Raw genomic sequence first — 26,727 nt, forward strand, 5'->3', positions numbered from 1 at the left:
CTAGTCTCTTCCTGTAGCTTTTAATCAGTTCCTGGATCCTGGATAAAGGTATTTTGGACAAACAATTCAAGTTCAGTTAAGTTAGATGGTCGCCGAGCATGGACAGCCCGCTTCAAATCATCCCACAGATGTTCAATGATATTCAGGTCTGGGGACTGGGATGGCCATTCCAGAACATTGTAATTGTTCCTCTGCATGAATGCCTGAGGATTTGGAGCGGTGTTTTGGATCATTGTCTTGCTGAAATATCCATCCCCGGCGTAACTTCAACTTCGTCACTGATTCTTGAACATTATTCTCAAGAATCTGCTGATACTGAGTGGAATCCATGCAACTCTCAACTTTAACAAGATTCCCGATGCCGGCATTGGCCACACAGCCCCAAAGCATGATGGAACCTCCACCAAATTTTACAGTGGGTAGCATGTGTTTTTCTTGGAATGCTGTTTCTTTTTGGACGCCATGCATAACGCCTTTTTTTATAACCAAACAACTCAATTTTTGTTTCCAAAATGAAGCTGCCTTGTCCAAATGTGCTTTTTCATACCTCAGGCAACTCTATTTGTGGCGTACGTGCAGAAACGGCTTCTTTCTCATCACTCTCCCATACAGCTTCTATTTGTGCAAAGTGCGCTGTATAGTTGACCGATGCACAGTGACACCATCTGCAGCAAGATGATGCTGCAGCTCTTTGGAGGTGGTCTGTGGATTGTCCTTGACTGTTCTCACCATTCTTCTTCTCTGCCTTTCTGATATTTTTCTTGGCCTGCCACTTCTGGGCTTAACAAGAACTGTCCCTGTGGTCTTCCATTTCCTTACTATGTTCCTCACAGTGGAAACTGACAGGTTAAATCTCTGAGACAACTTTTAGTATCCTTCCCCTGAACAACTATGTTGAACAATCTTTGTTTTCAGATCATTTGAGAGTTGTTTTGAGTAGCCCATGATGCCACTCTTCAGAGGAGATTCAAATAGTAGATCAACTTGCAATTGGCCACCTTAAATACCTTTTCTTATGATTGGATACATCTGGCTATGAAGTTCAAAGCTCACTGAGGTTACAAAACCGATTTTGTGCTTCAGTAAGTCAGTAAAAAGTAGTTAGGGGAATTCAAATCAATAAAATGATAAGGGTGCCCATACTTTTGCACCGGTCAAATTTTGGTTTAATGCATATTGCACATTTTCTGTTAGTACAATAAACCTCATTTCAATCCTGAAATATTACTGTGTCCATCAGTTATTAGATATATCAAACTGAAATGGCTGTTGCAAACACCAAAATATTTAGAACAAAAAATGATTAAGATTAATAGGGGTGCCCAAACTTTTTCATAGGACTGTATGCTATATCAGACATGTGTGTGAGGTAAATATATGAGGGGACCCTATGACTGTATATATCCTGAGGTAATACTGCAGTATATATGATATATCAGCCATGTGTGTGAGGTAAATACATGAGAGGACTCTGTGACTGTATATATCCTGATGTAATACTGCAGTATATATGATATATCAGCCATGTCTGCACTGTGTGTGAGGTAAATACATGAGGGGACTCTGTGACTGTATATATCCTGAGGTAATACTGCAGTATATATATGATATATCAGCAGTGTGTGAAGGAAATACATGAGGAGAGTCTGTGACTGTATATATCCTGAGGTAATACTGCAGTATATATGCTATATCAGACATGTGTGTGAGGTAAATACATGAGGGGACTCTATGACTGTATATATCCTGAGGTAATACTGCAGTATAATATGCTATATCAGACATGTGTGTGAGGTAAATACATGAGGGGACGCTGTGAATGTATATATCCTGATGTAATACTGCAGTATATACAATATATCAGCCATGTCTACAACACCATGGAGAGACCCTCAGTCCCCAGGACTCCCGACCTTCATTATCGGTGGACTTAGTGGCTGTATATATCTTGAGGTAATACTGCAGTATATATGATATATCAGCCATGTGTGTGAGGTAAATACATGAGGGGACCCTATGACTGTATATATCCTGAGGTAATACTGCAGTATATATGCTATATCAGACATGTGTGTGAGGTAAATACATGAGGGGATGCTGTGACTGTATATATCCTGATGTAATACTGCAGTATATACGATATATCAGCCATGTCTGCAACACCATGGAGAGACCCTCAGTCCCCAGGACTCATGAACGACCTTCATTATCGGTGAACTTAGTGGCTGTATATATCTTGAGGTAATACTGCAGTATACAGTATATGATATATCAGCCATGTGTGTGAGGTAAATACATGAGGGGACCCTATGACTGTATATATCCTGAGGTAATACCGCAGTATATATGCTATATCAGACATGTGTGTGAGGTAAATACATGAGGGGACCCTATGACTGTATATATCCTGAGGTAATACTGCAGTATATATGCTATATCAGCCATGTCTGCACGGTGTGTGAGGTAAATATATGAGGGAACTCTGTGACTGTATATATCCTGAGGCAATACTGCAGTATATATGATATATCAGCAGTGTCTGAAGTAAATACATGAGGGGACTCTGTGACTGTATATAACCTGAGGTAATACTGCAGTATATATGATATATCAGCCATGTCTGCAGTGTCTGTGGTAAATACATGAGAGGACTCTGCGGCTGTATATATCCTGAGGTAATATTGCAGTATACATATGATATATCAGCAGTGTCTAAAGTAAATACATGAGGGGACTCTGTAGCTGTATATAGCCTGAGGTAATATTGTAATATATATGATATATCAGCCATGTCTCCAATGTGTGGTAAATACACGAGGGGACTTAGCCATGTCTGCAGTGTCTGTGGTAAATACATGACTCTGTGACTGTATATATCCTGAGGTAATACTGCAGTATATATGATATATCAGCCATGTGTGTGAGGTAAATACATGAGGGGACTCTGTGACTGTATATATACATGAGTCCCCCTTTGACAACAATAACAAAGGATTATGTCCCGCCCTTCCTATTTCCGGTCGAAGATCTCTTTCCGGTTTTGAGAGTTTGCCATGTCTAGCAGGGGTATAGGCATACTGTTTCATGGTTACGACGAGCCTGCTGCAGAACCTCATTTGCTGAATGCTATACAGTATATATATTCATTTGCCGAATGCTATATATATGTATAGCATTCGGCAAATGAACACTGATTCTGCAGCAGGCACGTCCTTGCTACGGGCAGGCAAGAGCTTTTCTCATTGGAATGAATAGTCCGATGTTAGACTCCGCCTCCTCAGACGAGCCTCTGTCAGAACCAGCGTTGATTGGCCAAATCACTGGCCACTGGCCAATCAACGCTGGTCTATTCATTTCAATGAGAAAAAGTCAACTGGTAACAGCATACTTACCTGCTCGTAGCAAGGACGAGCCTGCTACACAATCAGCCTTCATTTGCCGAATGCTATACGCTGTATAGCATTCAGAAAATGAGGTTCTGCAGCAGGCTCGTCGTAACCCGAGGACCATACCCTGAAGTACATACCCAGCCCTAGTTAATTCACTAAGGAACCGGAAGTTTTCTTGCCGCCCTTCCATTGCGCATGCGTCAACCGGAAGTTCGCAGGGGGACTCATGTATACTGAGGTAATACTGCAGTATATACAGTATAGTTAGTGATACTACACTAGTAGTGCTGTGTAATGTGAATGTGGTGACACCAGTGCTGTGTGAGGTGATAGACCCCAGTCTTATACTCCCTGATACAGCAGACATGCTTCATCCAGATCTTGTGGTGAGAGAGGAGAAGATGGAGGAGACAGGAAGTGACATCTATTCCTAACTCCTCCCTCCCTACAGTAACACACTAAGCACCATATACTCCTAAGGGGCAGTTCACATGGTGTAAAGTGGCGCGCAATGTGGCACGTATACGCGTGTCAGCATTTTGCACACTCAAAAAGATCCCATTGATTTCAATGGGAGTTACAATCATATACGGCGCATAATTACGCGTCGTATACGATTGTTGGTTTACGCTAGGTTCACACTGCATGCAGAAGACGGAAAGCTGTCAGACCAGGTCCGGCCGTGAGCACCGGTGAGCGTTTTATGCTCTCCACCGCGAAACCGTTTTTTTTAAAAATCGGACACAGAGTACTGCAGGTACTGTGTCCGATTTTAAAAAAATGGTTTCGCGGCGGAGAGCATAAAACGCTCACCGGCGCTCACGGCCGGACATCTTTCAGACCCATTCAAATGAATGGGTTTGTAAGAGTCCTGCAGCTTTCCGTCTCCTGCTCAGTTTTGTGCAGGAAACAGAAACCTACATGAATGGAGACCGGGTGAAGATGTGAACAAGCCCTTAGCGAGTAATACCTGCAATGGGATCCAACATTCGCCACATGTAAAGGATTGAGGATAAACCTTATTCTTGTCTTTCCAGCAAGGAGTCAATATATCATATAATATTCTAAGCCAAGGTCGGACTATGCCAGGAGTTGTGGGTGAGCGGCATCTCTTCCTATTTTTTCCATGTATTAAGTATTAATTTGTGAGATTTTGGAACAAATAATAATCCTACTAGTTATGGATATGGATCATCATATTGAGCGAGTCTAGAATGGAAGATGATTATAGGATGCCAGGTCAGTCTGGGGCAGCCAAAGGCAATAAGATATTGTCTTCTATTAGGAAAAGCAATGACTTCTACAGAAGAATATATTGTTCTCCCATCTATGAAACATTGGTGTGAAGACATGTTGAGTAAACTGTCCAGTTTTACAGCTCCAATCCATTAAAAAATACATCAGAGAGTTGAAGAGTAGAGATGAGCGAACAGTAAAATGTTTGAGGTTCGATATTCGTTTCGAGTAGCCCCTCAGTATTCGACTACTCGAATCGAATATGGAACCCTATTATAGTCTATGGGGGGGAAAATGCTCGTTTCAGGGGTAGGCAACGTTCGATCAAATTATACTTACCAAGTCCACGAGTGAGGGTCGGGCTGGATCTTCTCCGTGCAGCTTCCCCGTGGCATCTTCCAGCTCTTCATTCACTCTGCCAGGCATCGGGCCTGGGCAGAGCCGACTGCGCATGCCCGCACTACAAGCCTGGCAGAGTGAATGAAGAGCCGGAAGACGCCGCAGGGAAGCTGCACGGAAAAGACTTCTAAAGGTAGGAGAAGAACCAGCGTTGATTGGCCGACTGTATAGCATTCGACCAATCAACGCTGGTTCTGCATCGAACTTTTCCATTCGAACAGCAAGTGGTACTCGATCGAGTACGAGTATTTCGAATACCGTAGTATTTGATCGAATACCTACTCGATCGAGTACTACTCGCTCATCTCTATTGAAGAGGATTCAAAGAATGGCAGCCAGATGAATAGACTGTATGGACAATCTCAGTCTTACAGATTGTTATAAAAACTACATTTATTTAGCCTAGGAAAGAGAAGGGTGAAGGGGACGGATAGGATATCTTTATATAAAATTGTAAATGGCTCTTATTAAACTCAATACAATAAAGTACAGGACGCCGGGTCTCTGCTTATGTCATTCTTTGTTTACTTCTAATGGATAAACCTCAGTCCCTGGTCATGTGATGTACACACGGTTGTACGGCTGGTTACAGGACACATGTCTGAGCTATGACTGGGACGAGCCGTGCACCCGTGTCTATCACATGACCAGGGACTGATTTTTATTCACTGATTGATTTGTTTTTTTGTCATATTTGCTTTCATGGCTTCCGGGTATAAGTCATAAATGTGTCACCAGGACATACAGGGCACATTCCCCGGGAGAATGTCAGACTACTATGAAGGGATCATCTGTGAAAGGACTAGCCCTCCTTTTGCGGTTTCGCTCTATTACTGGTATTACACTACTACTATTATTATTACAAGATTAAATTAAATCCTCTACCTCAAGCAAAGCTTCTAATCCTGATTCATGACATGACAATAGTTTTAGCAGAACAATACACATCTCTGTTACCAATGATAAATAATTATTTGGATTTATGTCTACCATCATTCCAGTTTTGTACAACCTCCAGCTATATAAAATGATAATATCAGTTTTTGGGAACCTTCTATACTTCTGTATGGCCCTAATTTGCCCTGACTTCTAGGACAGAAATAATATATTACATGATAGTATAAAAAGGCAGCATATGGTATAGCAGAGTGATGTAACTGTCCACACGGGACTGTTTTGTGGAATATTTTTTGGGTTTTTAGAACCTCCACCAATATTCAGGATGAAACACTTCTCAGTCTAGCTCAGTCTGAGCTAGTGAGCCAACATCAGTGTAAGAAATGTACCAGACAGTCAGTACCTGCATGAACCCAAAGAAAAAACTATTATAGCCAGCTAGTTTTCAACAAAGTGGGGCCATGGACAAAACTAAAAGCAGGACCCCCATATCCTGACATACCAACACCATTGTATTCAGTCATTTCAGTAGTCAGGGCTGCACTTCCAGCCACATTGATATACCGTATATACTCGAGTATAAGTTGAATTTTTGAGCACAGTTTTTGTGCTGAAAAAGCCCCCCTCGGCTTATACTCGAGTCAAGCAGAAAAAAAATATATAAATATAAATATATATATATATATATATATATATATATATATATATATATTTTTTTTTTTTTTTTTGGGGGGGGGGTCTATGACCAGCCGCAATAGTAATGTATAGAATCTCCTATAAAGTAGTGAAGAAAAAAAGAAGCTTTAAAAAAATGTAATAAAAATAAATGAAATTTCTAAATCCTTCCTTTCCCTAGAATACATGTAAAAGTAGAAAATAACTGTGACACACAAACACATTAGGTATCCCTGTGTCTGACAGTGCCTGGTCTACTTCTGTCGTGAAGGGGTTAATAGGAGCACTGCAGATCCCCTATATTCAGCCAGGCTGAATTCCATGTGGGGGAAAAAAAAAAAACAGTCCTCAAGCTCAGGGAAGGGGCAGACAGACAACCAAAACACCCCCACCCCTTCCCCAGCATCTACTGCACCCAAAAACCATTTTAATTTTTGAAATTTTCCAGTAGCTGCTGCATCCCCCCCCCCCCTTCGGCTTATACTCGAGTCAATAGGTTTTTCCCATTTTTTTGTGGTAAAATTAGGGGGGTCAGCTTATACTCGGGTCGGCGTATACGAGTATATACGGTATGGGTCTTAAAAAATCAGGAATACCAAAAAAAATTGTAAAGATGGTTCTTAACCAGGGTTCGATTGAACTCTAGGCCATATGCAAGGTTCATTTTGTGTACCAGTAAAAAAACATATACCTATGTCTTGAATTTGGAAAAAAAATCATATTTGATCACTAAAGAAGGGTTTGATGAATGTGCATATGAAACTGGTGGGTTTGGTACCTCAAACAAGGTTAAAAAGAAAAAGATAGGTGAGTATCTATCAAGGGACGCTTAAAAATAAATCTTTATTAGATAATAAAAGATAAAATCTTTCACAAGCCCACGCATTCTGATAGGCTGCCAGCGTGGGCTATGCCGCATTGACATCATTGTTTGTGGAGGGCGGGGCGCTACGGAGGCTCCGGGCTTCTCTGTTTGTGATTGGATATGCGGGGCCATGTGCGCTGGATACACACTGTCCGCTAGTTTGTGATGATCATTAGTGATCAGCTGTGAAGTGCTCGCAGCGATTCGTCACACGATAACTGGAATGGGCGGATAGAGTGGTTTAAAAAGCCGGACCTCTTGCCGCCCCGTACGGCCATACATCAGTGCCGCGGGGGGAGCGGGAGGGTGTGCAACACTAGTTTAAAACAATATCTAAGACTAGGTCAGACACCTTTGCCGTCCTTGACAGTCTATGCCTCTGAAGATATGTCCGGTCATAGCTATAGAGACCGGAACATTGAAACGCGTCAGGCAAAAAATATAAAACAATCTTGTTGATAGGCAATGAATATACAACTTTGTTTACTATAGGCAAAGACTTTATGTCTATATAATTGGCCAGTATTTGTTGATTGGTCTCAAGATATATTTAGACCATCAAGATATAGGGGTGATCAGTGGCAGTATATCTGCTAGGGAACTATTAGCCATAATTTTATTCTTGGCGCTCTATCCCTGTATTATATGCTTCTGATAGGCATCCTTTATTTTTGGATCTGGCTAATTGCTATCTAAGTGATAGTGAGGGAATTGTAATATAATAAGGACCCTCCTTCCTTAGATTCTTTGCTAGTGATGAGTTGTTCACTATCTCTAGCGATTTTTTAGACTATTATGGTCTGAGTTTTGGTGTTTACACGATTTTATCTTTTATTATCTAATAAAGATTTATTTTTAAGCGTCCCTTGATAGATACTCACCTATACTTCCTTCTGCCAGGGTTTAGTGTTGTTATTCTTGGCCACTTCTTTACTGCGTGTATCTATCCAACTTTAGTGCAGCGCTGTCGCCCTCTACAGGGGAATTAATCACTTTTATACCAAGCACTCAGGAGTCTGATTTTATACCAAGAATTACATAGGAGAGTTGTGTCACGTAGGGAAATTCAGGGCAGTAAGAGAGCGGACAGCCGTATAGCAGCGTCCGATCATCACCAGAAAAAGTAGAATTTATTTCTGCAATTCCTCTTTCCTGTAGCTGAAGCAGCACATACATATGGGGATTTATCCCCCTGTTACAGGTAGGGACAGATTATACAAAAAGTTAAAAATTTTCATACCATAAAAGACCCCTAGCCCCCACAATGGGAAGAGTGTACTAACTAATCTAGACCTAGATAAATTTAGGTTTGGTCATGGCTCATTTTTGACCCATTTGGCACATTTTTTGGTTCGGCATCCCTACTCCCTGCTTTTTACTAAAGTGGGCATAGTGGGGTGGACGCCAAGGTGGGCCAATGCCGTGGTCTGACAAATTCACTATAACTCACCTTAGAAGACAGGAATGAGTTATACCTGAAATTTGCTATATATTACTTGCATAGATTTAATTTCTGCCATATGTCACTAATCTTAAAGGGCTGTTGCCCTCCCCCCTGTGATAGTCGTTTGTAGAACACGTTGATTGTGTGTAGTCACATGACCGCTAGTTGATGGTCCATTCTAATGGAACATCATAATAATAAGACGTATTATTTTTGCCTATTTTTACGGATTCTTCAATAGAATGAAGTATGTACGAGAAAAACCAGACCTTTTTTTTTCTGTTTTTCATGTCTGTTTTTAATGGTCATGGGTCATGTAGATGTAACCTAAGGACCATAAACGACTATTTCATAAGATAAGATAAAATAATCCTTTAATAGTCCCACCATGGGACTATTGACAACAATAGTAACAACTACTGCATAGTATTAATGGCCAAATGACCATTTGTTTGTACCGTCATCATCTGGTCATAGATGGTCAAGAACACTCCTTCTTGTTGTAATGGATTAATCCCGATGACATAATAAGCACAGCAAAACGAGGTACCATCTGCACACCATGTGGCCCTAAATAATACAATAAGCAGCGATGGAATAGAACAAGAAGAACGTCAACTTTACAATGCGTAGGTAAGGAACGCGCAAAACAGAGCCTTCATTTTTGAATGTCGTGTTCCTTTAAGGTTTTTATATAACTTAAACGTGGCCATACTGAGACTTAGACGGAAAATTACTCTGTTAATTAAAAAGCAGGCCCTTATTTAATTTTCAGCTTAAAGTGCACGTGGGCGCAACGCAGACAATAACACAGGGGTTGCCAACTATTTTCAAAGTTTCAGAGGCTGGGGATAGAAGAGATGACTACTGTCCCTATGCCAAGTGTCTACAATGACGCTAAAGTCAACAACCCTAAGGTGTCTTCTAGCCCTATATAAGACGTAACTTCGCTCAGTGTTAGTTATCTGCGCTCAACTCCTAAAACCCATCGCAACGATGAAGATCTCCATTTTCTTCCTGCTTGTGGGGCTGAGCTGTTGCTTCGGTAAGATTTCTTTTCTATAGACAATGGTGTATGTGCACAGGGAATGTATCGGTACTAGTTTATGAGTATGACCCTAACCAGTTTTTCCCAAATTGATAATAACTTTTAGAACTTATATTGAGGAAAATATGTCGATTTTAAAGCCATGTTTCTTTACAGCTGACGATCACACTGATGAAAGTCCTGGAGGCCTCGAATTATGTAAAGGAAAAATAAAAGTAAGTTTCACAATAACCTTTTATTTCTAATGTTTTACTTTTCAATATGAAATGCTTGAAACGGGGGAGGGGGAGGTAAAATTAAAGGTTTAAAACTAAGAAAGCAAAATGTAAACAATCAGGGAAAGAATATGAAAGAGAGTTTGTACCGACACCACATTGTAGAAGAAAGACAAGGCTGGTGCAACCACATGCTATCTAGTGCTGCTAGGCAAATAGTTTCTCACTCTACATTTCATCAACATTAAAAGTTTATTGAAAGTTTTCCAACATTTTACAAAAGGGGACAGGGAGTCTGGGAAGGGGGAGCGGGCTTAGTGTACATTTCATCAAACTGTAGAAGTAGCCATGTCACAAGGACCTCTATTTAGTGGGTCCTTACTCTACTCATGGTGACTGCCACCACAACATGTCACCCATATGGGAGGCAACATGTCACCCCTGAAGCCAGGCCAAACCCCCTATGGTCCAGGTCAACCCACCCTAAACCGTGTGAACAGATCACAAAGTTCACCAATACTAATGCTCTGACAACTCACTGAGGTCTAGTAGGCAAATCCCTTTACCAGTCTCCTGCAAATTCAACCATACATACCATAACCATACCATACATACAATTTAACATAACACAAAAACAAAGTGAGGGCACAGGCTATTTAGTACACCACATTGTAGAAAATTAAACATGGACCACACATCCACATTTTATACAATTATTTAGGGCTGATGAGCAAATATGAAAAAAGAAGGTAAGGTTCTTAGTATACGGTTGACCAAATTATATAAGCCCACTAGCCACATCTGTTTAGTAGGTTCCCCCTCCTCTACTAGGTGTCATTAATATCATGGCTACATAATGAAAAGTTCATTGTGTTCCAGTTTAGTGAATGAGGAAGGCAAACACCCAAATCCCGGCTTGGCCCGCTTCTAGGATAGGGGGGATCTCAAAACCAAGGCCAAAAAAAAATGTAGATCTATCTCAAAAGCCAGAGAGTCCATCTATAGGAAGAACAACTATATTGAAAAAAGATATTATTCTTAGGATATGTCATGAATATAAGACTGGCAAGGATCCAGCAGCAGCTGTTCGGAAAAGGTAGAACAATGAGAAGAGCTCTGCAGCCGAGTCACACAAAACCAAGCAGAGGGTTGTACGTTTTACAGGGGCCGTGCTTGGCAGCAACACTCAGCCCAATCCATTTGAGCGGGACTGACTGCGAGCAGACCTTGTGACAGATGAATGTGTTATCACATGGCCTGCGAAGGGGAACCAGAAGTCCCCTGAGAGGTGCTGACACTACAAAAAGCTGATCTGCTGGAGTCCCAGATGGCAGACTCCTACGGACGACCTATCCTAAAGGAAACTCCCTTTAAATCAGAAAGATTATTCATCAGTCATGTATAATAAACCTTAAGATATATATCTTTCTTGCAGGTTTCTGAAGGTATGGTAATGATCTGTATGGTCATGAATTTGATTAAGGAATATAGAGAATTAAAGGTAAGAGTAAATTTAGCTCCTTTTTATTATTTTACCTGTTTTACTGTAGATTGCATATACTGCTTTTATCAGATTTTAAAAATCAGCACAGTGGCCGGGATTTACTAATACTTGATGTAAAATGGCAGATTTATCACAGTGGCTGAGGTTGGATGATAAATTCAGCATAGCTTTAGACTGCATTGATACTAATTTCACTTGTCAGATAGCTCTCACATAGATGAAACTAAAATCTAACTTTTATTACCAAAATATAAAAACCACATAACGGACGAAAACAAAAATACACACACGAGACGCCGCCTAGACCGTGTCATTCTACTCACTTACATTGCAACAGGTTGTGTTTATAGCCAACCCCTAAGGGAAATTAAAGGGGAATGATAGAGAAAAGAAAATGAATTTGTCTATCCGTCTCAAAAATCCCCCACTGACAAGGACTGATAGTGTCTCATATTAAAGTTGCCCTTATACAGAGACAAATCTCCAGATTCTCCCTTATAGATATAGAGGGTTTAAGATGGCAACTAAAAAAAAAAAAAGACCTAGCTGCTAAAGATTATCTTCATCCATCCCTATAAATGAATTGTAGGGTAGCTCTCCTTGGCGTCTCCTATTGAAGCTGCCCTTATACAGAGACAGATCACCAGACCCTCTCCTATAGATAGAGTGGGTTTGAGATAGCAACTAGTAAAAGACTTAGGTGCTAATAATTATCTTAGCCTACCCCTATAAATAAATTGTGGGGTATGGGGGATTTTTGAGACTGATAGACAAATTCATTTTCTTTTCTCTATCATTCCCCTTTAATTCCCCTTAAGGGATTGGCTGTAAACACAACCTGTTGCAAAATTAGTGAGTAGAATAACATGGTCTAGGCGGCGTCTCATGTGTGTATTTTTGTTTTCGTCCGTTATGTGGTTTTTATATTTTGGTAATAAAAGTTATATTGTAGTTTCATCTATGTGAGACCTATCTAAGAAGTAAAATTCATATGAGAGTTATAGGATGGTGTCCTTTTTGGAGCCCCAATTCTCCTGGGTGTTTAATTGATTATTTTATTGCATTTATCCCACCCTTTAGTTGGATTACTTTGTGCCAGAATTTTTCAATACTATTTTGTCGCATTTTGGTACATTGTGGTGCATTTAAACCACACCCACATGTCGAGCATAGACTTGTACTGGGGGGACGCCCCACTCTGACAGTACAGGGCTATGGACAAGTTCCTCACAGACCAGCTAGACCAGACCTGGGCAAAGTCCGGCATATCCGGCCCTCTGACTGATTCATTCCGGCCCGCACAGCTTTGACTAGGGAGGCGTGTCTATGGGGGGGGGGGGTCAAGGGGGCGTGTCTAGGGGGCATGTCTTAGTGCCGGCAGAATATGGAGACATGTGGAGTGTGTCATAAGGTACTGTGAGATGTAAGGTGAGATGCAGGGTGCAGAGTGTGTGTGTGTGTCTATATGTGTCTGTCTGTATGTGTGTGTCTGTACGTGTGTGTGTCTATATGTGTCTGTCTGTGTGTGTCTGTATGTGTGTGTGTGTGTCTATATGTGTCTGTCTGTCTATATGTGTCTGTCTATATGTCTCTGTCTGTCTGTATATGTGGGTGTGTGTGTGTCTCAGTAACCTAGGGGCAGAGATGGAAGGGGAATGTTATACTAGGGCAGAGATGGCAGATGGAGGGGGGACATGAAACTGGGGGAGAGATGGAGGGGGGACATGAAATGGGGAAAATAAAGGGGGATATGAAACTGAGGGAGAAATGGAGGGGGGACATGAAACTGAGGGAGAAATGGAGGGGGGGGACATGAAACTGGGGGTAGATGAAGAGGGCACTTAGACTGGGGGGACATTAAACCGTGGAGGAAGCTGTAGGGGGACCTGTTTGCCTTTAGTTGCCCCCAGTTTAATGTCACCCTCCAGCTACCCCTATGGTTTAATGTCTGCTTCCCGATTTTAATGTCCCCCTCTAGTTGCCCCCAGTTTCATGTCCCGCTCCAGCTGTCAATTTATTGCCCCCCCTCCAACTACCCCCACTGTTTAATGTCCCCCTCCAGCTGCTCCAGTTTCGTGTTCCCTCTAGTTTCCACCAGTTTATACTGGGGCACCAGGAGAGGGGCTTAATAGTAGGAGGACTGTAGGAGGATGATACTTTGTGGGGGCACATGGAAAGATGATTGGGAACGGGCGGAGTCAACACAGAAATGGGTGGAGCTAAATTTGCTGTGGCACGGCCCTCTAGCATAGTTTCAAGTTCTTATGCGGCCCCATGGGAAAATTAATTGCCCACCCCTGAGCTAGACTGTCAGGAATGCACAGAACGAGAAAGATGACAGTGAGCTGAATTCAATACAGTGTCGGCTTTCTAGCGGTATATATAACCGCATGTGCAGGAGGACGTAAAAGGTCTTCTTTAACCAAATTTGAGCCAAGGTTAGAGAGGAGACATTTGTAAAATAAAATGTATGATGGAAACATTGGTGGTGTTTTTGTACATTCTATCCAGCTATTTTTGCTGAATTTTTTTTTTTAAAGCTATCTTTCATTGCTCTTCTATCTTGTAGAACAACGACAAGGACATGTCACCTGAGAAGATATGTCTTATTGGCACGACCATTACAGTTGTGGTAAAATGAATCTAAACTATCTACATATTTAGCAGTAGCTTTATTTATTGTATTTGCATGTTCTGTATCTTATGTGAGCAATACATTAATGACCAATGACCGATTGCTAAAGCAGAGTTTTAAGGGTTTTCCCATGAATAGAACAATTTTTTAATTTGTAGATAATTAAAAGTTAAACATTTTTGCAAATATAAGTAATTAAATATTTTGCAGAGTATTAACCCCTTCCCGACATGCGCCGTAATAGTACGGCGCATGTCGGGTCTGTAACTATTGCGACCGCCCGGGAGCCGGGCGGCCACCATAGCCGCCGGGTGTCTACTGCTTTAAGCAGTAGACAATCGGCTCTAATGCCTCCGATCGGTCCCTGGACCGATCGGAGGCATTAACCCCTCCGGCGCCGCGGTCAAAGGCGCCGGTGGCGCCATTTTCCCGGCGGCACATGGGCGCCGCCATTGTGCCCGGGATCGCCGGCTCCTGGAGCATGCTCCAGGGCCGACGTCACGTTGGCATGACAGCCAGGAGCCTGTACAAGGCTCCCAGGCTTGTCTGCAAATTCTCTCTTTTGCAGGCTGGTCTAGGCAGCCTGCAAAAGAAAGGATGATTTTTTGCAATGCATTAGCATTGTAATGAATTGCATTAGTGATCAGACCCCCTGGGGTTCAGCACCCCTAGGGGGTCTAATAAATGCAAAAAAAAAAAAAAAAAAAAAGTGAAAAAAATATAAAAAAATATAAAGTATTAAAAGTTCAAATCACCCCCCTTTCCCTAGAACACATATAAAAGTAGTTAAAAACTGTGAAACATATACATGTTAGGTATCCCCGCGTCCGAAATCGCCCGCTCTACAAATCTATAAAAATATTTTTCCTGTTCGGTAAACACCGTAGCGGGAAAAATAGTCAAAAGTGCCAAACCGCCGTTTTTTCACTGTTTTGATTCTGATAAAAATTTGAATAAAAAGTGATCAAAGCAATAACATTTCCCGAAAATGGTAGAACTAAAAAGTACACCCAGCTCCGCAAAAAAAGACGCCCTATGCATCCCCGTACACTTACGTATAAAAAAGTTACGGCCGTCGGAATATGGCGACTTTTAGAAAAAAAAATTTTTAACACAGTTTTGGATTTTTTTTAAGGGGTCAAAATGTAAATAAAACCATATAAATTTGGTATCCCTGGAACCGTACCGAAACACAGAATACAGGGAACATGTCATTTTGGCTGCACAGTGAACACCATAAAACCAAAGCCTGTAAGAAAGTCGCAGAAATGCATTTTTTCTTCAAATCCACCTCATTCAGATTTTTTTTTCCTGCTTCCCAGTACATTATACAGAATAATTAATGGTAGCATCATGAAGAAAAATTTGTCCCGCAAACATTAAGACCTCATATGGCTCTGGGAGCAGAGAAATAAAAAAGTTATGGGGTTTAGGAGGGGAGTCAAAAACGAAAAACGAAAATCAAAAAATGCCATTGGCGGGAAGGGGTTAAAGGTTTTCTCCAAATATCTTGTGGTCGCAGTCTTGTTGTCTTGATCAGTTGTCAGTGGATACCTACATGAATGCAGGAACTTTCTAAAATCAGAAAATTCACAATGATTTCCTTATTGTGGCCGGGATATCGTCTTCTACATGTAATGTCCCTATCTGATGACCCTGCTACAATAAAAAAAAAAAAAAAATCATAACTCATAATGATGACAGAATATAACGTTTTGCAAAAATATTTAACTTTTAATGATCAAAAATATAGATATGATTATGTACATGGGAATACCCCTTTAAGTTCTAAAATTGCCTCAGGAAGCTGTCTTTCGCAGAATACACTGTATATTTAAAGAAAATACGGTATATTTAGATTTTAGGGGCCGTTCACACATAGGAATTCGACACTAATTTGACAACGGATTCTGCCCATGAATCAGTGGAAGATTCTGCCCAGATTCTGCCTCCCATTGTTTTCAATGGAAGGCAGAGATTGCAGCAGGATTTGCTGTGGACACCTCGGGTGATTCAGCTGCGGAGTCAGTAGCTTGAGGACCCTGCTCATATGATCCATTCATTTGGGTGGAAACCTGCAACTCTCCCCTACGGGCACATGTCCAGGGTAAGAAGAGCACACTGAATTCTAACAATTATGTTAAAATGTCCCTTAGCTGCCAATAAGGGTTGCAAAACCTTTTTTGGTTCCTAGACTTAGCTGGTGATGCTCAACCTACTTACTTTTGTAGCTAACAGGAGTATAACTATGGGAGGTGCAGACGTAGCAGTTACTACCTGACTCTGGATCTATAGGTGGCCGTAAAGGTCCATATGTCTCACAAAATAGAGCACTATTCTAACAGGCTCAAGGTAGTTGCCCCATTATAGATTTCCTCTGCTACTCTTAGGCCCGATTCATATCTAAGTTCAGGTTTCCATTTAGGGAGTCCATTTGGGGATCCCCCTTAAAGAAACCTATAACCATTAAAAAGCGGTTAACTGGGAAACTCGCGGAACCCATACGTTACAATGTCGTCCGTGTGGTTTCCGCACAAAACACGAGGAGAGAAAAGTCTTACAAGCAAATCTTTTGTCTCTGCATGTTTTGTGCAGAAACCAAACGGAAACCACATGGACCCCATTATAGTCTATGGGGTCTGCAGGTTTCCTTAGATAACCGCTTTTTTATGCATATAGGTTTCTGTTGGGGGTCCCCAAGCGGATTCCCTGAATGGAAACCGGAACACAGATGTGAATCGGGCCTTAGTGTAAATTCTGAACTGATAAAAATTCTGATCATTACATATTACCAGTGGCGTAACTACCGTGGTAGCAGCAGTAGCAGCTGCCACAGGGCCCGGGACATTAGGGGCCCGGTGGCAACCGCTACCGCTGTGTTTTTTGGTTTTTTTTAATAGGCAGTTACCGGCTGGAGTTACTCCAGCCGCTAACGGGCCCTATATACTTACTGATCGTGGCAGGGGCCGGGATCGGTAAGTGACACTGTGGGCCCCACAAGCACTATTATACTCGGGGGTCTTTTCGGACCCCCGAGTATAATGATCGGAAGTGCATGAGAGGTAACTGAACATAAAAAACTGTGTTATTTACCTCTCCAGGCTCCGCGCAGGCTTCGGCCTACTTGTGTGACGTCTCAGACGTCACATGATCGGGGCCTGCGTCCTTATGCGTCGCGACGCAGGCTCCCGGTCACATGACGTCCCTGACGCCATTGAAGATGGCCGCCAGCGGGGAGTCGGGAGACAGGTAAGTTACAGTGTGTTTTTTTTTATGTTGTTCTTCCCCCGGGTCTCCGATTATTATACTCTGGGGTCTGAAAAGACCCCAGAGTATAATAATTGTTAATGGGTGTCCACAACGGGGCATAATAGTGGGTGAAGGGGCCACAATGGGGCATAATACTGTGTGCAGGGGCCACTATGGGGTTAATACTGTGTGCAGGGGCCACTATGGGGTATAATAATGTGTGCAGGGGCCACTATGGGGTATAATAATGTGTGCAGGGGCCACTATGGGGTATAATAATGTGTGCAGGGGCCACTATGGGGTATAATAATGTGTGCAGGGGCCACTATGGGGTATAATACTGTGTGCAGGGGCCACTATGGGGTATAATACTGTGTGCAGGGGCCACTATGGGGTATAATAATGTGTGCAGGGGCCACTATGGGGTATAATACTGTGTGCAGGGGCCACTATGGGATATAATAATGTGTGCAGGGGCCACTATGGGGTATAATAATGTGTGCAGGGGCCACTATGGGGTATAATACTGTGTGCAGGGGCCACTATGGGGTATAATAATGTGTGCAGGGGCCACTATGGGGTATAATAATGTGTGCAGGGGCCACTATGGAGCGTAATAGTGTGCGTAGGAATGCGGGGGGTGGGGTCGTGCGGGGTTTTCGGCGTTGGTCGGGGTTTTCGATGTCAGCTGGAGGGGGGGCCCATGTCAAAGGTTCGCCACGGGGCCCCGCCATTCCTAGTTACGCCACTGCATATTACATACTGCACTCATCACTAGGAATACATTATGTCACTAAATTTAAGTCACTGAAATTTTTCTTCCTTTGTTGTAGAAAGTTGCGTCCATATACAAGAATTGTTCCATTGAAACTATTACTGAAGTAGTGGTAAAGTATTTAATTCTACAATTATATAATTTAACATATGGGTCACTCTTCTAAAGTACTGTATGTATATAGAAGTGTGATGAACTAAAACCTCTTCACCTTCACCTCTCAGCCTGGAGGTTTCCGTTCCCCATTCCACTTTAAAAATGCACAGAGAAAGGTCCTGCAAGCAGCGCTTTCCTCTCTGCATTTTTCCCCTTTTGGGTGGAAGCCCGGACCCCATTGTAGTCTAGTTTTCCAAGCAGAACCCCAAACAGAAACCCAAACGCAGGTGTGAGCCTAGTGTAATCTCATTCACATTGCTGGCATTGTAAATTGCAGTTTTGTCCGATGTGTTTCGGTAAAGTGGTGCTTTAAAAGGGGTGTAATCCTTCAATTGGAAAATGTTAGAATGAGTTGATCAGAGCAATTTAAGCTAAAGCCCCATGAAACGTCCCGCAGCAGGAAAAACCGCGACGGCAACACATTACGGTTCTTCCTGCAGAGCTTTAGACAGAAAGTTTGTGGAGTTTTCCTTCACAGACTTTCTGTTACAATTATACCTATGGGAAAACCACCGGCATTTCCGTAAGTTTAATTGACAAGCTTTGATTTCCAAAATTGTGCCAGGTCCTGCAAGCAGCGCTTGCTAGTTTTGGAGATTGTGGTGTGTCCGCACCACGCTTTTTACTGCAGAGTGGGCATGGGATTCACTAAAATCCCATTCACTTTGCCTTTACTGTAAAACGCCGAGATTTTTCCCGCAGCGTTTCTGCCGTGCGCAAATCGTGGCATTTCCGTCCTGTGGGACCCCGGTCTTAATCAGATTTGTGTGTTTGGAAACCATGCCAGGGTGAGCTAAATAGAAGACTTGATATCATTTTGTAGTCTCAAAATCAATTTTTTTTTTCAATTATTTAATTTCAGCTTATTTTAATTTTTTTGTTTTATTTAAATACGAAATTGAAATATCTTTTAAAAAAAGGCAAATCTCTTATCACAATGCATTTTACAAATAAACTTAAACTGGGCCAGCAATGCCAACATAAAACCCAATCAGAGCTGCTACCTTCCAATTAATAATTAATAATATATATAAAAATATAAATATAAATTCCGATTATGTCATCAAGTGTTTAGTAACCAAAAAATAAATAGCAACCAAACAACAAGGAAGTTTTTTCTGTTTACACTCCTTAAAGATAGTAACTGCCTTATATTTTCTATTCTCTCTTATTGTAACTAACTCTCTGAAGTTAATCCATATATATGCTGTGATAGGCTCCCACGCCTGATACAATAAGGCTGGGGCCCCACGTTGCGGAAACGCAGCTTTTTTTTTTTTTTGTAGATTTGTTGTGGTTTTTTTGAGCCAAAGCAAGAACTAGATTGAGCAGAAGTTAGAAGTATACGAACTTTCTATATATTTCCGATTCTATTTGTAGCCACTCTTGGCTTTGACTCAAAAAAATGCAACAAAATCTGCAACAAAAAATCTGCGTTTCCGCAATGTGAGGCCTTAGCCTTAAGAAGGAATCACATACTACAATGGGTATTGTATTTGCTTATTTATTCATATCTAGGTCCAGTAAACATCTTGTAACATTTCAGTCTTTGTCAAACACTAGTCGCACTGAGACTCCAGAATAGAAAACGGGCGCAATGGATCCGTGGGGTTTCCCGTTTTCCATTGTGCCCATTTTCTCTCCTGTAGTATACTTTCTTGTGTTCATACTTACTACTCTATACTGAGCAATACTTCATGCAGATTACTTAGTCACACAATTAAAAAGAAAAAGAAAGCAAATGGATATAAATCAAAAATAAAATAAAAAACAAATAGAATTTGAAAAAAACTGCCCTATTTTATTATTCTGAGGCCCCACGTTGCAGAAACGCAGGTTTTTTTATTGTAGGTTTTACTGTGGTTTCTGAGCCAAAGCCAAGAATGGCTACAAGAGGAATTGTAAGGAATATGTTGGAGCGATATATAATTATTATTATTATTTTTTTTTTCCAGTCTCATAGAATGACTGAAATGTATTAATGATGTTAAAATTTGTATGTTTTCTTTATAATCTTTACAGATAAAGTGCCTGCACCTTCCTCAGGAGACAAAAAAGATGCTTATGCTTGCTATACTGGTAATGTGATCTATTTTTTTTTTTTTTTGCAAAGCTAAGTGTATAGGAGGGTAACATGATATAGCTCCAGGTCCATACTCTTAGAATATAGGTGAAGCTCTCCTTGCAGTGGCTGATATACCACAGTGTACACCGCAGCCTGTCATTCACCATCTTGAGATGCCAGAGGAACATTGTCCCAATACTAAACAGCAGAAAATCCTTTCTCCAGTGACATAACTAAAGCCTTGTGATCCCCAGTGCAATCTTTTGCCCGGGCCCCCTACCTCATCCCTACAATGAATTTTTCATAGTGATGGTTACGGGTGCTTAGGAGTTTAATCATCCTTAGTGTGGTTAGTGTAATCTGTGGGGCTCCTTGGTTTATGGGTCAGATGGGAGAAGCAATCTCATGCCAGTGCTTATGGGGCCCCTAAGGCTCCTGGGCTCCGATGTCACTGCACCCTCTGCACCCCCTCAAGTTACACCCTTGCCTTTATCCCTAAACAATGGCAGCTATATCCTCTGCTGAGCAGAGTGCGCTGTAGTGTATGCCCTGGCCTGCCTATCCTAGCACCGCTGTGCCAGAACACAGGACTAGCTCACAGTAGATGTAGTTAGCAAATAGCTGGGGATTTGTTCACCTAGTTATATTTTGCAGACAGTATATAGATAATATAGGTTTAATACAAAGCCTTAGTCATGGATCCACCGCTACAAAGCCCACTGTCCATATCAGTAACAGAGTATGTCCATGTCCCAAGAGCAACTCTGTCTCTGATGAGTTTTCTGCCTAGACACCTTTGGTTCCTCATTTTTCAGTACCCTCCTCTAACCAAACCCTCAATTGTATCTTGTATTTGCCCAATGAGTGTAAATACTAATATTCCAGGTGCCCCTATATGTTCAGGCCCCCTCCACAATATAAGTTCCCCAAATGGTAATACATACAGTTCTCCACACAATAATAGTGCCCTCTTTGTACCCTACACAGTAATAGTACCTCCCTTTTGGTGCCATAAGTAATGGGGCCTACTTAGTGTCATAAATGGTTTTATAGTGCCCCCAGCACAGTCATAGTGTCGCTTTAATGTCCCCACACAGTGCCCTACTTAGTAATACTGCCGTCTTATGGCTCTCCTCACAATTAAAGTGCCCTCTTACTGCCAATATGCCCAGCCATGTACTATTTATTATGTTTATTAATATTTATTGCAGGAAGATAAACCTGAGTTAGCTGCAAATTTTAGCGCAGATGCAGACGAACTTACTCGTGGCCTATGCTGTGCAGCGGTAATTTTTTTCTTACTTTTCACTATATTGTTACTAATTAGTATAGCAGTACTGAATATGAACATATAATTACTGACTTATAACCATACCCTAAAATATCGTGACAAGAGAATGGCAAATAGGAACCTACAATTCTACCACATGTAAAGCAAATAGCATATCCAGCATCTAAGCATATGGCATATACAGGGTGTGTGTGTATATATATATACAGTATATATATATATATATATATATATATATATATATATATAATTTTCTAGCAGAATTACCCATGTCTGTGGTTAAAACTTAAAATTTTTGTTTGCTACCTTTATGAAGCCTGAACTGTGTGTATGTGAGTAGGGAAATGAATGAAGACCCTGAGAGCTTCTATTGACTAATATGGGTCATTATCTAATTGGATATGGAGGAAGACCCTTGATCAAGGGCGGATTAAGGGTATTATTGGCCTAAGTCTGTTTAGTAAGCTTGGGCCCCCCCCTTCTCGCCAAAGGTCCCTGTGACAGAATAATGATCCATAGCGACACCCTCCACGCAGTATAATGTCTCATAGCAGCCCTCATACTGTATAATAACCCATAGTGGTCCCTCCATGCAGTATAATGTGCCATAATGACACATACATAGGACGAATTTACCAAAAATTTTGAGTTCAGCCGACCTAAATTTTTGGGGTTTGCCATCCACAAATTACTATAATACTCAGGGGCCCCTTCAAACCTCAAAGTATAATGATCGGAGACTCAGGAGAGGTGATCAAATGTAAAAAACAGTATTACTCAACGCCCCTATGCTCCTGTGTGTCATTTTTGGGCCCTTTCCATCCTCCTGAATGATGCCAGGGACTGTTAAGGCCTGTGATTGGGCGTCAGTGGTCACATCATCACTGGACTGTGAGGAACATCCCCCACGATAGTACCCTAACATGACCTTATACTGTCAGAGGGGGTGTTCCACACAACCCACCAATGATGGTAGACTGCGAAGAACGCCCTTTTGACAGTGGGCAGAGCTCAGTGCTGAAACTAATGGCACTGATATCTCCAACATCGGGGCACATATCGGGAAAGCTGACAGTGCGCTGAATTCAGCGGTGTATACAACCACATATTCATGAGGACGTGAAAGGTCCTCTCTAAAGAGGCAAAAAATAACTTTTTCAAATAGGCTGGAGGAAAAAAAAAAACATACTCACCTGTCCCTAAGGCTCCAGTGTCCTCCCAACTTGGTCCTGAAGCCCAGCTGTCTTCTATAAGTGAAATTTCTCACCGGCTGTGACCTTCCGGGTCCTTTCCACCGAAGCCGCTGATTGGCCTCAGCGGTCTCAGGAAGGGACTCAGGACCTCACAGGTAGTGATGTCACATATCCTTCGCTAAGGCAGCTGATTGGCAGCGGAAGACAACAATGTAGCGGCAGGACTGTACTACGTTGGGAGGCATCGGGGACAGGTGAGTTTGATTTTTTTTTTTTTTGTCACCTCCCCTGGCCTATTTAAAAAATAGAATTTTTGCCCGGACAACCCCTTTTATCTATAATCCCAAAATGACGGCATTATGTGAAGTACATGTGTAATGTACACTATATGATATGAATCTCATATATACAGTATATACATCTGCATAAACAAAGCTCCGTGCCTTCCTATCGGAGAGAGAATGGTGAATAAGTATAAGTAATCAGCTAAAAAAAAATCGTAAGAATTTATGTGGCTTCTTGTGTTTTTTTTCCAGGTCCAGATTCTGGGTGTAGGAACTGGTTCTCTTGCCTTGATGGCAGCAACATTCCCAATGCTGGTAATTGCCATTTTATATTGTGTCTTTATTCTTAATGTTCATTGTCTATTCAGAAATGAACATCACTCATGTTCTAGATGTGAATATGTATCGCTATAACCAGTTGTGATCTAGTAGATAGATTATGTAAATGCTACAAACACAAATTGACCCTTATAGTAAGGAAAGTAAGAGAAATGTGTATTAGGAATGACTTACAATATGATCTTAAGTGTCCTCAGAGGGCAAAATATGTATTACGTAACTAGTCTTGAGCTAGTAGTATTCGATGGAATACCTCGCCGCCATAGGAATACGTGTAAGTGGCCGAACACCAAGGGGTTAAACACACCAAATATTCGATGCGCTTGACCCCTTGGTGTTCGGCCGCTTACACGCATTCCTATGGCAGCGAGGTATTCCATCGAATACACACACGTAACGCATGACCGATGACATTGTTAAAGAAGATGAATACAATTTAGAGATTATCATCCTAGCAAAACTCCCGTGTATTCATATTATACTGTCTTGTGTTGAACAATAAAGCTTGTTTAATGTCAGGATATCTTTATGGAAGGAAAAAAGAAGTTCTTAAAGGGATTCAACCACCGCCCCAAGTATATTCAGCTGCCTCCACCATTTTTACATAGCACATTACAGGGATAGATAAGATAAGCCAGTTATGTCTGTCACTTTTGCAGGTTTGGAGAAAAACAGCTTAGAAGTCTTATGCAAATGAGGTGATTGGGGGGGGGGGGGCGGGCTGCTAAGACCCCTACCATCTCCTGAGTCATGTGCTCCGTAACATGGTGGCGGCATTTGAATATTCTTGGGATGGTAGACTCCCTTTAAAATATATATTATTCACTTCTACCGCAAAGAAATGTTATTTATACATTTTATTTTTATTTTACAGGTGCCTTTGCTTGGTGCTCATGTGGGAATTGTTTTAGACATAGTGGGCTCAGTTATGGGTGCAGCTTTTAGGCTTGTGAAAACAATAAGTGGTGACTACATGTGCCAAGTCTCTGATGCTGCTGGTAACCTTCTCAGTGGTGGTTTATTTGACAAAGGCTTTTTAGGTATTTCAATTCTGGATGGACTTCTACAAAGAGACCTTGATATTGATGATAACGTTGTGAGTGTTGAAAATATTGTAGTCAGTCCAGGTGGTGGACATTCTACTAACAGTCCAGGTGATGGACATACTACCAGTCCAGGTAGTGGATCTCCATACAGCTAATTCATTATCTCCTCCTATCTCAGGTAAAGTCTGTTTCTTCTTTAAAGGATATCTGTAACCAGGAAAACGTAGCACATTCTGTAGGGATTACGTTATAGAGCAGGAGGAGCTGAGCAGATTCATAGTTTTGACTGATATATAAAGATTCAGAATACCTATTTTACCTATTTTCTGTTGCTATTTGCTCTTTCCATGCTTAGAAATAGTCATCTGGTCATGGGGTGGATCTACATAGTGATTGACAGCTATCTTTATACAGGGAAGCCTATCAGTCCACGACTCGGATGATTACTTCGAAGCATAGAAAGAGCAAATATATACATGAATAAATGACAACTCGTACTGAATCTTCTCCCTATAACCTATATCTGCTCAGATCCCCCCTCCCCAGGTCTATTACCCCATTATTATTATGTACCCCATTACGATGATGAAAAACTTGGACTATATTGAATTCATATGTACATTTCTTATTTTACGTGCATAGAAATTAGGTATTTCTTAAACTTATGGCGAACCGTTCAAGTCTATTTATTTAGTGTTTCCAATTGTTTTCTACTAAGTTTCACCAGAATGCTAAATCTTCAGTGAGGTTGGAAATCAGAGATCTTAGCTTTGTAGTCAATGCATTCATTTACACACGGATCACTATAAGGTACTTTATCTATGACCATAGAATACGGTATGTGGTCAGTATAATATTTAGTACACATCTAATAAACATTAACATCGGTCTCTTTATTCACCGCCGCTCATTGTTGCATTCCCATATAACACATGCAAGAGCAATAAGGAACCCTATAACCCTTTTATATATGGGGCCCAGAAATCTCTGATACTTGTCCTAGCCATGAACATCTAGACTTTGGCCATAAATAATAGATACATAACAGTGTCCTTTGGCGTCTACTATAATATCTATTAGATACATAACTGTTGCTATATCAATGTGTAGTAATACACAAGATGATCTGAAATTCTTGTTATATTCCAGGCACTTCAGTCATTTTCTTGATGAAGAAATGGAAGTGAAATAAAGAGCGAGTCTATCTTCAAATTTTCGGATGATTATTTTCTTCTCTGATATAAACGGCATTGCTTCTTCTACAGAACTCTCCATGATTTACTTTCTCTAATCTTAAAAAAAATCAATAAAATAGACAAGTAGAACTGCACACGGTTTGGGGTGTTTATTCCATTTACTATTCTGTTCCTTTCATTTTTTTAAGTTTCACGAAATTTCCAGATATTTTCAGATATTTATATGGAGTTTGCAAAAACAATAAAAATATTTTGAGATCGGAATCAAATCAGGTCAGATAACTAGTAGGTGTGAGCAGGGCCGTCATACAGATAGGTCCACATTTAATCTAATTTAATGTTTTCGATTTGTATTTTTTGGAAAAATCCCATTTTGGTGGCTTATTGTTATATGGGAGACAAATTTGTGCCCGGTTGAAAAGTTATGAAGAATTGTCTTTTTTTAAAAAAAAAAAAAAAAAAAAAAGCCACCGAAAATGATCCCGTGATGGGAGAAAATGTGAGATCAGAAAGATTTGTTATGGCAGTGGTGGTTGCTCTTTAGGCGTAGCAGTATAGTAAGTGGAAGTTGTTGATAAAGTTAGAATATCTTCTGAAATGGAAAGGATTCTATGACCCTGAGAACAACACTTAGGAGGAAGAAAGGAACCTGAATGATCCTGTCGGTTATTCCTGTATGGGTGAACGTGTGACATCAATATTGTGTTGGCGGAGTGACAAAATGCCCAAAGAATTTGGGGCACACTATAAGGGGGCCTGAAAAAACTGGGCTATCTTCTAAAAGTGATCATTGTGTCTTTGGTTTGACGCTACTATGGGTGCCCAT

The 26,727-nt window shown here is 41.2% G+C and overlaps 1 protein-coding gene across 1 annotated transcript; it reads left to right on the forward strand.

Moving 5' to 3' along the window:
- Positions 1-9,882: 9,882 nt before the first annotated feature.
- LOC142205086 (uncharacterized) lies at positions 9,883-26,019 on the forward strand. The gene is made up of 10 exons (XM_075276441.1): positions 9,883-9,950; positions 10,110-10,168; positions 11,604-11,669; positions 14,242-14,304; positions 18,390-18,443; positions 20,510-20,566; positions 21,764-21,838; positions 23,573-23,635; positions 24,534-24,883; positions 25,855-26,019. Exons 1-9 carry the CDS (start codon positions 9,902-9,904, stop codon positions 24,858-24,860), a joined length of 813 nt encoding a protein of 270 aa, XP_075132542.1. The 5' UTR covers positions 9,883-9,901; the 3' UTR covers positions 24,861-24,883; positions 25,855-26,019.
- Positions 26,020-26,727: the final 708 nt, after the last annotated feature.

Source organism: Leptodactylus fuscus, chromosome 5, assembly GCF_031893055.1.
Source record: "Leptodactylus fuscus isolate aLepFus1 chromosome 5, aLepFus1.hap2, whole genome shotgun sequence".
NCBI classification, from domain to species: domain Eukaryota; kingdom Metazoa; phylum Chordata; class Amphibia; order Anura; family Leptodactylidae; genus Leptodactylus; species Leptodactylus fuscus.